Source organism: Ochlerotatus camptorhynchus, unplaced genomic scaffold (genome assembly GCF_037179485.1).
Source record: "Ochlerotatus camptorhynchus isolate MF236.1 unplaced genomic scaffold, CSIRO-AGI_Acam_v1.1 ptg000192l, whole genome shotgun sequence".
NCBI lineage: Eukaryota > Metazoa > Arthropoda > Insecta > Diptera > Culicidae > Ochlerotatus > Ochlerotatus camptorhynchus.
The window spans coordinates 3,037,434-3,055,268 of NW_027040682.1; the positions used below are offsets into that span (position 1 = coordinate 3,037,434).

Sequence of the window (17,835 nt, forward strand, 5' to 3'; positions counted from 1 at the left end):
TTATTCAAATATTAATGTGTTTCTACCGGCGGGTAACCACTGCCGACCGCGTAATGCGGCTGCTGTCCAAAATAATTTAGCTAATACATTTTAACTACATTTGCAGTGTGTATGCGCGCGGGCAGGAGTCATAAGTACAATTTCCCGATGCCTTTCAGTTTCGCTACTCCCCATGTATCATAAACCTGGCCAGTAGTGGTGCCGGAGCACGCGGTCTCCTATATGCTCACCCGCTGACCACCGTACGTCTGTATCGAAACGAAAGTGAAAATGTCGAACAAAGCGAAAATGTTGTAACCCTACCGGTGGTAGCAGCGGCACCAGCAATGGCAACGGCAACGACGACCTAACTCTAAGTACCCGAGCAGCATGACGTGTACGGAAGACTGCACCTGCAGTCTCTGTCGGGAGTTACGCGGATACAAGCTAAAAGTAAAACCTGCGAGCAAGTCGGAACGTTCTTCCGGGAACGGCGAGTGCTCTTCGGCAGCCGGAACTCGACTGCAGCAGCAAGGGTCCAAATATTGTAAAAACAGCAAGCTCAGCCGAAACGATAACTTTATTCTGAAGCGACGGATGTCTTCGGACTACAACAAAGATGGCCGCCATGGTGCAGCCGCAGCACCATCGGCGGGCGCTTCTACGACGGAAATAAACTACGAGTTCCCGGAGACGACGTCCGTAACATCACGGCAGCTAAACCGCATGAAGAAAGCCCAAAGCTATAACGAAATATCCTGCTTTGCAAAAATCAACCGGAACAGATACAGCGGTGGAAGCGTGATCGATCCAAAGATGATCAAAAGTACCACCAACCTCACCGAAGAGGATGACTACTTCAGCTATCTACCACCGTCTCCGCCTCCAACGGTCTCTGCCTCCACGCAAAACATCAAGAACAAGATCGAAAGGCAAAAGGATCACAAAGTGATCATTTACTTCGGCGACAGCATAGGTCAAAAGAAATCCGACAAAACCAAACCTGCTCCACCGACTCCTCCTCCACCAAAGACTACGGAACTCAATGTCTTCCACGCGCAACGCCTTTGCGAGGAAACTGCCGAAATGAACTTCAAACGGCAAAACTCCATTATCGTTAAACCAAAGCGTAAAGATACCTCTGATCAGCCAAAACCCGGAAAGGAATTCATGCAACAGCTCAAATCAGTACTCGAAGAGAAGAAGAAGACTTCCGGTCCCGGAGCACCTACTGCTGATCCAATGGGACCAGGTTGCTCGGCAACGGTAGTGATAACGCAAAAGAAGGCACCTCCGCCGCCGCCGGAAAGCCAAAAAAAATCTTCCGCCACCGTTGTTGGTGAACAACTCCACAAACCGAAACACACCCAGGTAGTAGAGATCCGACGGGTAGATAAGACCGTAGCCACCGAAGAAAACACCGATCGATCCCTACCTCCATTCGTCGAAAGCGTCATCAACGGAGTCATCAACATCAAGATCGAAGAAAGCTTTAAAGTTGCGACGGATATCGTGCAGGCCGTGTTTCAGAACGATCCCGGTGAGGAAGGGTACGGGTGCAACGAAGACGAACCGGGAGATCCATTTGATTGGAGCTTCGTGCAGAACTGGCGGGCACGGTAATGTAGAAAACTAGTTTTAAGATTTATATATGACACTTGGTGAGCACATTAGAAACCTTATCCCCCTCCTCTGCAGACTAATTCCACTGCTATTAACTTTCACTAATCACTCTCTTTTTTCCCTTTCAACAGACCTTCCGGAACGGTTGCCAACGGACACGTGAACACACCGTCCAACAACAGCAACTCCACCTCCGGTGTAAACAGCTCCAGCAGCAACCTCCACAATGGTTCCAACGGACTGTCACCAGGTAATCACTATATTGCCTCTTCTAACCCGGTCACCTCCGGACCGCGGATTCAAAGTCCCGCTGTGGCCACTCCGGCTCCTCGAATCTCCAAGGAGATTGCCGTTCGACCACCAAACGGCAATCAGGTAGATCCTCGGAACTACAACCTGTCGTCGGTTCAAAGTCTACAACAAAGCGGAGAAACTACCGGTTCAAGCGCTGCCAGCAATAGCAGTAACCACAATCTATCCTACAACACCTCGGCCATGATCCCCGAACGGGACGTCGGCCCCAACAAGTTCACCAACGGTAGTAATCTCAAACAGCAACACCAGGCTCCCCTACACGGGCTTCACCTACAAACGAACGGAGCACTACCGTCGCATCACGCCGGACTCCAACAGCAACAACACCAACAACAACAACAAGGACCGCACAGGTCCGTATCGGGACCGACTAAACTCACCGTCCAAAGCTCCCCGGTTAAATCGCAACCGGCCATGATCAGCTCCGGACTGGACAAATCCAACCTCCAGCACAGTGCCAATGGCTACAATGCCAAGCGAATGAACTCAAGTGGCCTTACCAACAGCAATGATAACCTACTGAATTCGCCAACCTCCTCCACGGAACCACTGAACACCAGTAGCAACAGCTCCAGCAATGCCAGCAGTGTTAGTCATCTAAAGCAGCACTTCACACAAAACCATCACGCAATGCCAGCTTACCACCATCAACAATCGCAGCAGAACTCTCTAGGAGGACCTCCTCAGAAAGGTCTTAGCATTACTCGGACCCATCACCACACGGGGACGCACGACTTCCGTGGTCTGCAGCGGGTCAACGAATGCCACAGTTCATCAGATGAGAACCGCTCATCCGGGCACGCCTCCATGTCCGATACTGGACACGGAAGTAGCTCCCCCGGCGGAAACCGTGCCAATGGTCCTCTGGGACCACTACCGGAAGATCGCCTGGCTGCTGGAGTCACAAACCGAAGTGCACGCTCCCGGGCCAGCACAAATCATTCGCGATCCCGGCACCGAGCTACTCCTGCCAAGATCCCATGGGGAGGCGGAGGATTGGAAGACATAAAACTGGCCATTCAGCAACTGACGATGCGCTCCCATACCAGTACTTCCACGTACAGCAGTTTGAGTGCTGGGTCGGAGAGCTCCGAACCGGAGCGAAGGCTCGGAAGATACAGCTCGCTGGAAACTGTAAATACCAATGTAACTAGCGCCGATGAGTTCGTGTGGGTGGATTCGCACAATCGCTTGGTGGAACTTCAGCATCCTCCGTGGAGTCAGCACTGCGTACTACGGGTTTTGAGATCCGGTCGTTGCCGAGAGCACTCGGAAAGGGTTTCCGTGGAAGCGGTTCCTCGATTGGGTTACCTTCTGCAACGGGCTCTGGTTCGAGTTGCACGTGAAGTGCAACGCTTGTCTGGTTGCTTAGGCTTATGTTCAAAGCATGAGGTGTCCGGAGCATTTAAAATTGTTCTGTCCCCTGCACTGGCTGATTCATGTATCAAAGCATGCCTGCGTGCTGCAGCCATGTTTGCAGTTCCGGGGGACAGCGCTCTGAAGCAAAGTAAATCAGCCCGAGCAGGACTTCAGCTTCCAGTTGGAAGATTCCACCGGTGGATGGCCGATGCCAGGTTGGGTAGATTCGTACATGAATACGCCGCAGTCTACCTCTGCGCTGGGCTAGAGAACTTACTGGAGGAGATATTCCTGCAGTGTCTACCGACAGATCCAACGGCAACCTTAACGGCCAGTGGTCTGGAACATGCCATTGCCGGTTCTGGCGATCTGTGGGGATTACTGCAACCCTATGCTCACCTGAATGCAGGACGCGTCGCGTCCGGAGCACTTACCATGCCACGTTGGGCTAGTCAATCGTCGATCAACTCGAACAATCAAAGTTCTGCGCTAGAGCCATGTCTGCTAACGACCTGCGTTGGGAGTTTGAGCGAACTAAAGGATTTAGTTCAACGAGCACAGCTGAGAAGTCCACACGTCACAATGTCACAATCAGCCTTACGAGTATTGTTCTATTTTATGCGATGCTCGCAGCTAGAACACAACGACATCGGAGTCGCTACCAATGGTGGAGGAACGAACATACAGGAGCTATGCTACGAACGAGCCTATGTTGTACTGCCACCACTCGTGGAATGGATTCGTGTTTCCTCAGCTCATGCCGAGTACCGACATGCTCTGCTGATCGACAAGGATGATATCATGCAGGCCGCACGCCTGCTTCTGCCCGGAGTGGACTGTCCACCTCGATTGACCATTTCGGAAGAAGAGTTACCCTCGAAGAGACTTACTCTATCCAACCAAAGTATAGCTTCGTCGAATCATTCCGGCCAAACGCAACCACTACACGGGTCGCTGTCATCTACATCGTCTACCTCGACGACTAGCAGTAATATTGTAAGTATACTAGTTCCACGTGGTTCTTGAATTCAATTCTAACTTATTTGGCTTTTTTCAGGAGGACTCCAGTGAATGTGGACGTCGTGCAACCTACGCTCTGGCCTTCCGTTTGATGCTAACCGGCCGTGCTGAACTGCTTATCCAAGCACTGTCGTTGGTTCCACCAACAACCCGATACGACACGCTAAACCATCAGGGTTTGACAGCACTGATGATCGCTGCGGTCCGTAACGATGATGGTGCCATTCAAACGCTGCTGGATGCTGGTGCCGATCCAAATATAGAAGTTCCATCCGTGGGATATCCAAATTGCCCGGCAATTCATCCGGAAACGCAGCATTGGACAGCAGTTACATTCGCTGCCTGTAAAGGAAACTACCAAGCTCTCCGAACGCTGCTGGAACGAGGTGCCCACGTAGAGGGAGGTGCCCGCCTGAGCGAGGATAAGTGCACACTGACCCCTCTGCAGGTTGCCAGTGGTGGCGGCGTTGTGGAAGTCGTTTCGTTGCTCTTAGCTCACGGAGCACATGCCTTCCTATCTACGCAGCTGAAGGATTCACTGAGCTTCTCAGGCAGTGCCCAACGGGGTTGTTACAGGTAGGTTCGCAAACTCTTCCAAAGGTGAAGTCGTTCTAATTTCGCTTTTTTAAAACAGTGCTATCTCCGTTGCTGCTGCCCACGGACAGCGGGTGTCACTAAGGAAACTGCTATCACATCCGTTAGCTCCAGGAAGTCGTGAAGTACTCTCGCTGGAGGAGATGCTTGCCGAAGGTGATAGTACGAGCCGCACTCAGTTGGATCGACAGACGGAGACTCCACCAACTTTGAACAAAACGCAAATCAAAAGTCTTCAAGAGGCCATGTATCATAGTGCTGAGAATAACCATCTAGGTAAGATCTGCTTAGGTCCAGGATCTTGCCAATTTGATGTTAACCTCAAAATCACTCTAGATATAACGATTGAGTTGCGCGCACTTGGAGTTCCGTGGACCCTTCACTGTTGGATGCACGCCTTGGCAGCTGCCCACGAACTTCGGCTGGACGCAGTTATTGATCAGCTTCTGCAAGACTTCCTGCAAGTCTGTCCAGATGACTACAGTCAACAGTTCGTGACGGAATGTCTGCCTCTACTGTTTAACATTTTCCGCTACAGCAAGGTACTTTACGTCAAATTGTTCAGAAAATCTCAGTTTTTAATTAACTTAACTTCACAGAAGGAAGGAACAACCCTACTGTTGGCAGACATCTTTAGCACCTGCTTTGGCTGGGAACCGATAAAGGCAATCAAAGAACCCGTATTGCTGCCGTCAAATGGATCCAGGATTGATCCCAAGTTCGTCAACAACCCAGAGCTTAGTGATGTGACATTTAGGTAATTCAGAATGATCGAACCTATTGGCAGAAATACTAATCAAATTTGTTTACAGAGTCGAGAATCGCATCTTCTATGGGCACAAGATTGTTCTGGTGACCGCTTCGCCGCGTCTGCAGAGCATGTTGAGCTCCAAGTTGAACGAAGGCACCGGTACGCCAACTGTTCAGATCAACGACATCCGCTACCATATATTCGAGGTATGTTGTTAATGCAAGACATGAAATCGAATTCGTCATAAAAATGATCCAATGCTATATTCTTTCCAGTTGGTTATGCAATTCTTGTATAGTGGAGGTTGCAACAGCCTGGACGTAGCTAGCGGAGACGTGCTGGAGCTGATGGCAGCGGCCAGCTTCTTCCAACTCGAGGGTCTTCTTCGCTACACCGAGGCTCGCTGTGCCGAGATGATCGACATCGATAACGTAGTGGCAATGTACATCCACGCTAAGGTATGTAGGCTCGTTGAGCTTCAATAGCAGTAGCATAACCTAATTCACACTCGAAAACCCACCTCCACCAATAGGTCTACAACGCCCAAAAACTGATGGAGTACTGCCAGGGTTTCCTGCTGCAGAATATGGTCGCCCTACTGACATACGACGATTCGGTCAAGCGGCTACTATTCGCCAAGAAGATACCGAACCATGACGTGCTGAATGGACTGCTTACCACGTTGCAGGTTCGGATCAAAGCCCGCCGAAATGGGGCCAATGCGGCTCCACCCCTTGCGGTCAATGCAATGAGGCCACCGTCCAATAATAAAGCTAAATAAATTTTTATGTAGTTGATTTTTCTAACTGTTTTTAACTATTATGACTAACAATGTCAAAGTTTTGTGTAATATCTACGTAAACTTGCTAATATGTATATGTGCAACTTTAACAGTTGATTAGCCATTTAGAAGTATGTTCGAGCGATATTTATATAACAAAAATCCATTTAAAAAAAACTGTACATTTCTGTTAAACAATAACAACATTAGACTAAGAAGCTGAATTATACAAAGCAATTGCTGTATTTTAAAATCTAATGCTAGGTACATTTTACATACATTTACATACAACATTGAACAGTTTTATCTTTGGAACCTATCATAACACAATAAACATTCCCCATTATTCACACAATATGATATTTTTTTATTTGAAAGAAATGCTTATGAGGTTATGGGATCTATTTCCAGGGAATAAGGATTTTAGCGATATAATCAAATAGGAGCAGAAGCCGAGAGTAGATCCCGTAGGTTATTTTATAGACTCTCACAGGCAGTGTCATAGTGAAGCCCCTAGCAAACCAGAAAAATTAGGCCGCACGCAATACAATGAACCGGTGCGTCAGTGTTAAAATGTAAGCAAAAGCATCATCATACATCATCTGATATAGCTTCGTTTTCAGAGCACAACGATATTTTTATCGATCCCGTAGACATTCATCTCAATTTTTAAAGTAAGATTTACATTTTTGATCGTTGACACTAAATCTATTCGTTGACAGCTCGCTCCCATACATTGTGCCAAACCACCGTCCTATGTTCGAATGAAACCTCAGACCATTCAAATCAAAACATCGAAATCGCCTTTTCGAATGATAACTGCACCGTATGATGTTTTTTTTTAATTGATGATTTTCCTCTCCAATACAGGATGACATTGTTATGAAAAGGGATAGGGTCTTCAGTTGGAATGTGTCATTCTCTCTGCAAAATGGTACTTAAATTGAAATGCATTTGATATTGGTTCAGCCCCTTAACGCAAATCATTCAAAACGATGATGTAAATAATTCTATCGAACGTCATTTGCTTCTCTGGGCAGACTAACGAGGTGGAAGCAAAGCCATCGCTATCAGAGGTGGTCCGAACATTGGTAAAGCGTGGAGCAAGTTTCCTCTACCAACACTACATTTTTGTATCCATGATGAATGGCTGTTCATGGCTATTCAATATGGAAATGTAAACAATCGATCTAATCATCTAATCTAAAGCCTTTGCAAGTCATCCTATCCTAAAATTGTTGTCTTCTGAGCCTTGTATGTTTTACAGCCATTTTTCAAATAAATATCATCTTTCAGCACCCCAAAATGGTGAGGACCACAGGGGAAAGAGTATCCAACATAGCTCTGGTCTTTACAAGCTCCTACCTCACGCTTCCACGTGTCGGATGATGACAGCCAGTATATGCCCATATAATTGCTGGTAGCGGGGTGTGGGCAATGTCATCACGATTAACCCATATCGTGATGATAGCAAGGCTGAGGAGGTGCGAATCGTCGAGCGTCTGTTGACCAGGAGGTGCGGCTCGAACAGCGTCTGTCTGGGATCCAGCGGCTGAAAAAGAAATGCTGAATTGTGTCAGCTGAATCCAAGATGGCAGCCCCATCTACGCAATAACCCGAGCGTCTGTCCACCAGGAGGTGCGGCTCAAACAGCGTCTGTCTGGCATCGAGCGGCTGAAACAAGAAATGTTGAATCGTGTCAACTAAACCTAAGATGGCCGCCCCATCAACACGATGTAGGTATCGCGACCCTGGTACGGTAGCATACTGAATTATAAAAGTACTCAGAAAAATGAAGTAAGAAGAAGAAAAAACGAACGGAATTTTCGGCAACTGACCCAACGGCAACGAAATAAGGACAATGAATGGAAACTCGGTTCTTGGAATGTCAGAACGTTAAATGAACCTGGACGAGTGGGCCTTCTGGCCCGTGAACTGCAAAAGGTGAATGTGATTGTGGCTTCTATTCAAGAAGTACGGTGGCTTAGATCTGGAGAACGTGAATTCAGGGCGGTAGATCCTATCGCCAACACATCGTTCAAATAAAAGTTTCGTAGTGATTGGGAAACAGATGAAGCGGGTTATGCGGTGGAAACCGGTTAGCGAGCGCATTTGTGTTTTGAGGATTCATGGCAAATTCTTCAATTACAGCCTGATCAACATCTACGCACCGACTAACGATAAATCCGATGACGTGAAGGACGCGTTTTATGAAAGCCTGGCTAAAACCTATGGAGTGCCCTAAACACGGCGTGAAGATTGTCATCGGAGATGCAAACGCGCAGGTCGGAAGAGAGGAATTCTTTCGCCCAATCATTGGAACAGAGAGCCTTCACTCTGCAACGAATGATAATGGCCTGAAGCTGATAAACTTCGCTGCTGCTCGTGATATGGCCATCAGTAGCACCCACTTTGCACGCAAGGATATCCGAAAGCACACTTGGAGACACCCTAATGGCGAAACTTGCTCCCAGATCGACCACGTGTTGGTGGATGGTCGGCATTTCTCGGATGTCGTAAATGTTATCGACTCGGATCACTACCTCGTTGTCGCGAAAATTCGAGCGCGTCTATCGACCGTTACGAATTCTAGAAACCGGAGATCGATGCGTTTCAACATCCAGCGTTTGACAGTAGATGGTGCTTCAGAGTACCACCAGAAGCTGAATGAGCGGATAGCGGAAATCAACGTGAACGAGAATCTCAACAATCTATGGGAAGCAGTCCACGGAGCGGTGAGCACAACCGGTGATAGGTACAGCTCAGAGGCGTTTGAGGTGGTTTAACGAGGAGTGCCAGCGAGTGACAGAGGAGAAGAACGTCGCCAGAAGGCGGATGTTGGTGTATGGTACCCGTCAGAACAGAGAGCGGTACAGGGTAGCAAGGTCAGCCGAGAAACAAACCCATCGCACTATGGGCAAAAATGGATCCAAAATTACCCAAAATTCAATACCTCAATAGCCCGCTGAATTCCGGCCATGAAAAACAACTTTTCCGAAGGGAAATCGTCCGGGGAATCGATTACACGTGATCCCATGAACCGGAGAGCCTTGAAGGTATGTGTTTTGGACCATTTTACCCCATTTTCCCCTACTTTTTAGAGGAAATGTTTTTTTACAGCTCTATTTTTCGCGAGATTTTTCGTAAAACATAAGCACTTTATGCATGGTTTTAGAATACTATGTCTTCAAACAACAGTTCATGAGATATTAGGGGAATACGGGGTACACTTTATAGGGGAGTAAGGGGTAAAAGTGAAAATACAATCAATGTTTTTTTAATACAAAATCCATTTTTTTTAATATCATAATATTTTTATAAATTTTTGAAAAAAAATCGAAAAAAAAATTTATTACCGCCCTAATATATAAATAGTCATCCTAATGACAAAATAAAAAAAATACGGGTCTAATATGTTGCGATAAGGAACAAAACTACCAATTTCTAAAAAATTCTGAAAACCACTATATCGTTTTGCTGTATACAGACAAAAAAAAGTGAAAACTATTTTAAAACAGATAGCAGTAAATTAAAACTTATTTAACCCCAATTAACCTTAAAATTTCGAAAAAAAAATCTCATTATTGCAGGCAACCTTTAAGGTCATTAAAACAATCGCATCGTTCAACATTTTTATGAATTAAAATAAATTTAGCGAGGGTTCACTTTTACCCCTTACTCCCCTATAAAGTGTACCCCGTATACCCCTAATATCTCATGAACTGTTGTTTAAAGACATAGTATTCTAAAACCATGCATAAAGTGCTTAGGTTTTACGAAAAATAGAACTGCGAAAAAACATTTCCTCCAAAAAGTAGGGGAAAATGGGGTAAAATGGCCCAAAACACATACCTACAAGACTCTCCGGTCTATGGGACCACGCGCAATCGATTCCCCGGACGATTTCTCTTCGGAAAAGTTGTTTTTCATGGCCAGAATTCAGCGTGCTGTTGAGATATTGAATTTTGGGTAATTTTGGACCCATTTTGCCCATAGTGCATCGCAGGAAAAAAAGGCAGTACGAGGAACGCGTGATTGCTGAGGCGCAAGAAAGTATGGAGCAGAATGATATGCGAAGGTTTTACGCAACTGTCAATGGCGTGAGGAGTAAGACAGCGCCGTCTCCCGCCATGTGCTATGACCGTGAAGGTAATCTGCTGACAGATAAAACGATGGTGGCTGCCAGGTGGAAGGAGTACTTCGAGACGTTGCTGAACGGAGAGAACGAGAGAGCATCTACAAACAGAACACACATCGACGACGATGGTCAAGCTGTGGAACCACCAACGCTAGAAGAGGTGAAAATGGCGATACGAGAGCTGAAAAACAGTAAGGCTGTGGGGAAGGACGAGCTCCCGGCCGAACTTCTCAAACACGGAAGTGAGCAGCTGCACCAGATGATCCACCGTATACTGCTCAAGATATGGGAGGAGGAAGAATTGCCCGCTAGTTGGTTGGATGGTCTCGTTTGTCCCCTCTACAAAAAGGGACACAGACTGGAGTGCGCCAATTACAGAGGAATCACGCTTCTGAATTCGGCGTACAAAATATTATCACGTGTTCTGTTCAACAGATTGAGACCGCTTGAGGAATCCTTCGTCGGCGAATACCAGGCTGGTTTTCGTGAGGGTCGATCAACGACGGATCAAAAGTTTACCCTGCGTCAAACCCTTGAGAAGTTCCGGGAATACAACTTGCAGACTCATAATCTGTTCATAGATTTCAAGGCAGCATACGATTCAGTAAAGAGAAAAGAGCTATGGCAGATAATGCAAGAAAACGGTTTTCCGACGAAACTAATTAGGCTGATTCGTGCAACGCAGGATGGTTCGAAATCATGTGTACGGGTTGCAGACGAGATTTCGGCCTCGTTCGTGACCTTAGATGGGTTGAAGCAGGGAGATTCTCTTTCGAACTTGCTATTCAACAAGCCCTCGAAGGAGCGATTAGGAGAGCTGGCGTGCAGAGGAACTGTACCATCATCACAAAGTCGCACATGCTCCTTGGTTTTGCGGACGACATCGGTTCTTTCCTTTATTTAACGTCGGTCTCTGTTCCACAATCTAGTGCCAATCACCGACAGACATCGATTGCCATCCATTGACGGCCTATAGTAATGTAAACGGGGTATTACTGAAAATTTATGATGAAAAATTTGAAAATAGGGGCAAGCTTTATTTGGTGGAAAAACCTGCAACATTCTGATGATAGATAGCAAGCTACACTTCAAAAAAATGTAATATCGCCGGGATGTTCTGAGGCATAACATCTCTGATCACGCCTTCCTTCGGATGGGAAGTAAAGCCGTTGGTCCCCGGTTCATGAGTTGATGGGTCGATAGGTAGGGTCCAGGTGTGGGAGCTGCCTTCCTGGCACGTCGGTAGCATTGGTGCTCAGCACGGAAAACAAGATCGACGGAAAAAACAAACCAAAGAAAAAAAAAAAAAAAGCTGATGTATGAAATAATGATGTAATAACAAAAAGCTGATTCAATACTACATCAATGGATGTACTTTTGTTCGCAAAATCGATGTACATCGTACAACGTTATATTACACAACCGATGGACCTGGTTGCAGCAGTTTGGATGTAATATTCAACAACTTTTTTTTCTGTGTACAGTAAATATCATAGTTACAATGACAATGATTGTATTGTATTGTTTTTATAATTTTTTTTATTGATTTTTACATGATTTTTTTACGGGTGGTTTCTTTTATACTTAGAATTTTCTCGGGCTAGTGAAATTCCTCGTAAATTTCGATCAAACAATCCTCCCTAATAAAAAAATGTATGGTTATTTTGCTTAACGTCGGAGTATCAGTTAAACCATTTGTGGAACAGTTCTATGATTTGGGTTATCGTTTGCATATGGTATTTTTTATTAGGGCTGAACTTGCCCGAATGTCCCCCTCGAGGTCCCTCTTCTCTCTAACCGGTTCAAATCGCGCGCATCCCCTGCATTCGGCCCTGCGCAACGGTTATCAACCGGTTCAAGGAAAAAAGCAAAAAAAACACGAACTGTCATTTTCGATCCCAAACATTCATCATTTTTTAATGAAAAAGTTCTTGTTCAATCCCTCCCAAAATTTCGTGATAATCCGCCCAGAAGTGACTCTCGGACACCGCGATTAGCTGTAAACTGTTACTTCGATGGTGTTCTAGTGGTGGGAAGTGTTTTCAGTGCAAATTTCGACGGATTTACCTCGGAATTCGTCTTTCAAAATCGCGACTTGCTAGGAACAACACGAGCAGCGCGAGGAAGGAATGAAAAAAGTTCCATCTCGTGCATCAACAAAATAAAATTGAAAATTGATCCCGATCTGTGACACCCTTCAATCGAGAGAACGCGGAACGAGCAGCAGCATTGGCGCCGCTGGAGACCGGAATCGGAGTTCTATGAACACGGACAAACAGAGCAAAATTGACGGCGATTCCAGGTATGTCGGGTCCGCTCGGACGGGCCAAAACAAAATGCAGTCCATCACACTCGAATCACGAGTCCTCGTAAACAGCAGCAGCAGCACACACACGCACTGAATATTTGCAAATCATTTCAAGGTTCTTACTTTTGCGTTATTAGTATGCCTTTATTTCGTGTCTTTCTGCTCTTTTGCGTAGACTCCCGTTGTCTTGCGGACCAAGGGGACGGGAGTGCGGGAAATGTCGTCTCGTCCTTCCGTCTCGTCGCGGTTGTTCTTTGTTCTAAGGAAATCTCTCTTGTGGCTAGTTAGTATATGGGGGGAAAAAATGCAAACTACGTCGGCTTGCGCCAGACGTGGCGGAAACAATAGTCTTTATTTTTCTCGCACTGCGATGTGATTCTATTTTGGAGCGTTATGCGACTGCGAATGGGGAATCTCCATTCAGTGTGATTTTTTTATTATTATTTGGGAGGGTTAGCACCATCACCGAAATCGTTCTTCAGTTCAGGGTAGTGGGGTTCATTCATCCGGTTCGGTTCGGTGGTGGATGAGTTGAGCAGGTCAGTTTTATCGGAATACTCAACAGTCTGCCAGTGGCATCGCCACGATATTAGTTGGTATTGGATTTGTGCTTGGTTTGGGGATACAATCATTGAACAATGAGTCACCCGTACCTGTAAGTATTGCAAGAAGTGAGATTAAACTGTTTACTATGCTACTAGCTGATGCTTATCCATGCTTATCGTCCTACGCTGTTTGCAAACTTTTGTTTTCCTTTGTTTCGTTTGTAATTCATTAAGCAATCATGAATAAACCATTATTTGACAGAGTACGAAAATGTTGGGGATAGGAAAGGAATGTTAGTTCAACATTTACTGAAAAGATACAGAGCCGGAGAACCCTACGATCTGTCATAAATGTAACGGGAATTTACTACCCATTTGAATAGGAAATCAAGCAAAGCTCTTACTGTTATGGGCAGTTTAGGAGTTAGGTTAGTAGGGAAGGGAAGCCATAGGATACCAGCTTATAATGTCAAGAACTCAATATTCTATTGATATCAGGTGTGTTCTGCAGACTGCTGATATTTTGTTAAGATAATTGAAAAGTACATGAAGAAAGTGTAGATTAGTGGGAGGCGGTCCACCCCAAATGAGATGTAAGCAGGTGAGGCACAGAGAATTTGACGTCTCTTTTGGTCCTCCGCTGCTTGAATGGATGACGAATTTTTACGTTAGACAGGTAAACAGTGAAGTTACATCTCGTTGGGTTCACCCCTTAACCTTTTACGTATCTGACCTAGCGATCGCAAAATCAAATTGCTCTCATTTCATCAATTTTCAACCAAAACCAGGCGGTCAAAAATTAGACCGAATTTCATTACAGCTCTGGAATACCAAATCAGGTTCCACCGAATGTGGACCTTTTGGAGAAATTCAAAATATAATGTGTGACGTGACAAAGTTCATGATTTTGAAAGAACAAGTCGATTGGCATTGATTGGTTTCCGTTTAACTTTTGTAACCGTTTCAAACGTTCTTGAATCGGTTGGGCCTTTTAGGAGACATGTCCTTTTTGGAAGTCTCTCTAATATAGTAAAAAAATGTCCTTTTCTCACTAGAACGTGTCGTGTGTAGCGTTATGCTTCGTGATTTTGAATCAGGCATTGGTTTCCTTACTGATATGGCCACTGCGGAACATCTGGAACAGGTTCGGACTAGGCTTCTTTAGGGTCTACTATTTTTTTTATCATCAAAATATGCCGCGTGATATGTGACCACTGTGATCAGACTTCATGGCCTTGAATAGTCATGACAATAAGCATATATATTTTTTTAGATAGGGGAAATGACTCTAATGTTGGCCTATGGATCTAAGATTGGGCCCATCGCTAAAAATCGGCTATTTATCAAGGTTATCTAGATGAATGTGATTGGGACGGTACTAATGGATATTTTTGGTCGCTATTGAAAATTAAGTCGATTGCTGAATTTATGTATAGGCCCAAATTAGGGGCATTTAGGCCGATTTTTTTTTTTTTTTTCATTATTAAAGAGACTTTTAGCCTTGGGTTGGCGGAATTCCAGAGGGAAATTACCCTAACAACATAGTTTGGATCTCTGAGGGGATTTCCGAAAAGGGCGTGGGGCCTCAGAAACAGAGTTTTTAATTTGGTGGCCCTGGAAGGAACCTCCGAAAAGAGGGTGGGACTCCAAAAGGGGGTCCCGTAGTTGCTTAGTGGCTGTCTTCATACGGTCATTTTTTTTTTGGAGAATTCCGTTTTCGTTGCGTTGGTCTGTATAGTTGCTGATGTGGGTGGTTAGTTGTGAGATTCAGGTTCCGAGTGTGATCTGGTATGGTAGTGATGGTGATGGGGGGTTAGGTGATCAGATTAGATCGAACAGCCCAGCTCCCCGCAGGAAAGCTAGAAGGACTGTAATTCTAGTAGGATCGTTACCGAGAGCATCGCGTTCTTGGTGCTTCGTATTGAGCTTGAGCTTGAGCTTGATTGACCGCCCACGGTTGCTACTCTGTTATTGCCAGATCAGCTGTAATTACACAGAGAACCAATAGACGATGCTTGGGACTAGCAATCATCCTCAATGTGTAAAAACTGGTGATCTTGAATTAGGCAATACCAGCGCCGGCTGCGCCCGAACACAGGTCAAGAAAGGAATGGGAAGGATTGTGTTGACATGACACTCGCTTTAATGGAAGCCGAGAACACCTCTGCACTTCCACGAGGAATCACTGGGATGTTGGATAAGAGGGTTGGGTTTGCAGCAGGGTTCGTTTTGGTAAACGATAAGCTGAATTAATGTCCTAACGATCATATAAAGCGAAGGAGCTTGGGACTAAACCCACGGTCTTCTGCTCAGTAAGCAAAAACGTTTGCCACTAGGCAGACGAGCACCTTTTTAATCACCGAGTTGCTGTTATTACCATGTAGTCATATTAACAAATAAAACGATTGACGAATCTTGATTGTGGATGGGCCTGAGATTAGACTCATGATGTTCTGCTCAGTAAGCAAAAACGGTTGCTCTAAGGCCACCGAGCCCCTCATATCACATAATACCGTTGCTCAAATTTTTGTATCCATTCAAACCCGGAACCAACGACAACAACGAGTTTCGCAAAATACACGATACACAAGCGATTTTACTATAAATCTCTTTGATATGTAAGGACCTGGGACCGCGTTTTTCTGCTCAGTAAGCAGGCCACTGTAACCGACGATCTTTCAAATCCGAAAACTAAAAACTACGAAAAAGTACTTAGGCCTTCATTAAGTTCCACATTCACGCGACGTACAATGTTTCAATTTGCTCTTTACGTATTGTTCAGGCTAGGTCCTTTTCAAAATTTACGCGAGAAATACGCACAATCGTCACCTACATCGCAAAACTGGTTCCAAACGACAACAAAGGCATAAGCAACGATGGATTGTTGAACTTTGCTGGCTCCGGTGGTGTAGTGCACAGCAAAAAAAATGTAATATCGATCAACGTAATTCAAGCTGATGTATGGAATAATGATGTAGGGTAGATGTACCAGTCACGGCTATACGCTCCTATCATGATGTGCTCCAATCATGGCATATAGGATTTCCATAGGCCATGATTGGAACACACCACAACAAGAACGCACAGCCATAACTGGTACATCTACCCTAATTGTAATTTTGTAATTTATCCGCACACACCCTGGTCGACCACTGTAAACCAATCTGCCGTTCAGCGTTTTCGGTTTTTATTTCTGGATCTTTAGTTGCCTCTGTGATATACTTACTTGCGGCATACTATTTTGGGAGTGTATATGAGCGTGTACCATGTACGGTAGCTCATCTCTCATCGTGATGGTGGGACATAGTAGACAAATTAGAGAGAAAACAAGGAGGTATTAGTATTAGTTATATGTAAACAAACAAAACAAAAGTTAGATAATGCGGCACTGTAACTACTACTATTTTAGAGGTATGATTCGTCATGTTTAACTCAATGTTTCAATTGAGGCAAACTATCTATCTTACAATTACAAAAGCAAACCTAAACTTACAATTATATGCAAATGCAAAATGAAACTTGACAAATCATCGTCAATTCCCTTATTCCAGGGCAGGGCCTGACGATTTGAATCTAATTTTGATCAGTGAACGGGCACCATATGGTACATTTTCTCACCATGAACCTATCATTTCCAGCCTATCTGAACTATTTAATAAATGGAATCCATAACATGGGTTACGCTCCCCCTAAGCGGGCCCTCCGCATCCTGTCTCTGTCTTATCTCAAATACAAAATGCCAATGGTATGAATGTATCTATATATAACTTGGAAATGACGTACAATCAAATAAACCCGTAACCCACTCACTTGGTCAGGCTTCAGAATCGTCCAGTGGGCAGTGCACTCTACACTCCAAGTTCCCTTTTTTTTCAAATTTACCGCAAATTTGATATTTTACCCATTAAGTGTTGATTAGTCACAATGAAACATTGTGACAGAAGTTGAGGTTACTAGTGTATTAAATAATCTAGGTCCTATTTAGGATTATATCTGAAAAATCCAAATCTGGCCAACGCCCACCCTAAACCTAAACCTGTTCTAATCCACCTGAAATGACTAACGAATGGAAGACTTTGACTACCCAGCCATGCAATAGTCTCATTCCGTGCCTTATGGCAACTTGATGATTCTATTGCGCTCATCTTCTGGCACCACCCAGGGGAGACTTAGTCCTGTACCCAATGCTTAACTTATCTCCATTCCACTCAACTACTCGCAATTTCGTGTGATATAGTGGGCGGAATATTATTATATGAGACAATTCAATGCAGACGTCTTTCCAAATTTGGCAGATCGACAGGTAATCGGTGAGTTAGCACGATAGTTGCTATTCAACAACTCGACAACGTCCCATCGTCAACGCCTGCTATGAGAATTTCCCATAGCAGACGCCAACGAAATGACGTCATCGAGCTATCG

The 17,835-nt window shown here is 45.0% G+C and overlaps 2 protein-coding genes across 5 annotated transcripts in view; both read left to right on the forward strand.

Moving 5' to 3' along the window:
• Positions 1 to 6,777, forward strand: part of LOC135702370 (ankyrin repeat and BTB/POZ domain-containing protein 2) — a 136,591-nt gene extending 129,814 nt beyond the window's left edge. The window contains exons 1-9 of one of the 4 annotated variants that reach the window (XM_065223393.1): positions 271 to 1,598; positions 1,734 to 4,272; positions 4,334 to 4,872; positions 4,931 to 5,166; positions 5,227 to 5,432; positions 5,490 to 5,647; positions 5,703 to 5,847; positions 5,917 to 6,099; positions 6,174 to 6,777. In XM_065223393.1, coding sequence (XP_065079465.1) covers positions 370 to 1,598; positions 1,734 to 4,272; positions 4,334 to 4,872; positions 4,931 to 5,166; positions 5,227 to 5,432; positions 5,490 to 5,647; positions 5,703 to 5,847; positions 5,917 to 6,099; positions 6,174 to 6,422 — 5,484 coding nt within the window. In that variant the 5' untranslated portion in view covers positions 271 to 369 and the 3' untranslated portion in view covers positions 6,423 to 6,777. Of the gene's footprint in view, positions 1 to 267; positions 1,599 to 1,733; positions 4,273 to 4,333; positions 4,873 to 4,930; positions 5,167 to 5,226; positions 5,648 to 5,702; positions 5,848 to 5,916; positions 6,100 to 6,173 lie in introns of those variants that run through there. The other 3 variants (XM_065223391.1, XM_065223392.1, XM_065223390.1) reach the window with 3 other exon arrangements.
• A 5,698-nt stretch (positions 6,778 to 12,475) lies between these two features.
• Positions 12,476 to 17,835, forward strand: part of Ube3a (ubiquitin protein ligase E3A) — a 35,681-nt gene continuing 30,321 nt past the window's right edge. The window contains exon 1 of the mRNA XM_065223396.1: positions 12,476 to 12,862. Coding sequence (XP_065079468.1) covers positions 12,822 to 12,862 — 41 coding nt within the window. The 5' untranslated portion in view covers positions 12,476 to 12,821. The remainder of the gene's footprint in view (positions 12,863 to 17,835) is intronic.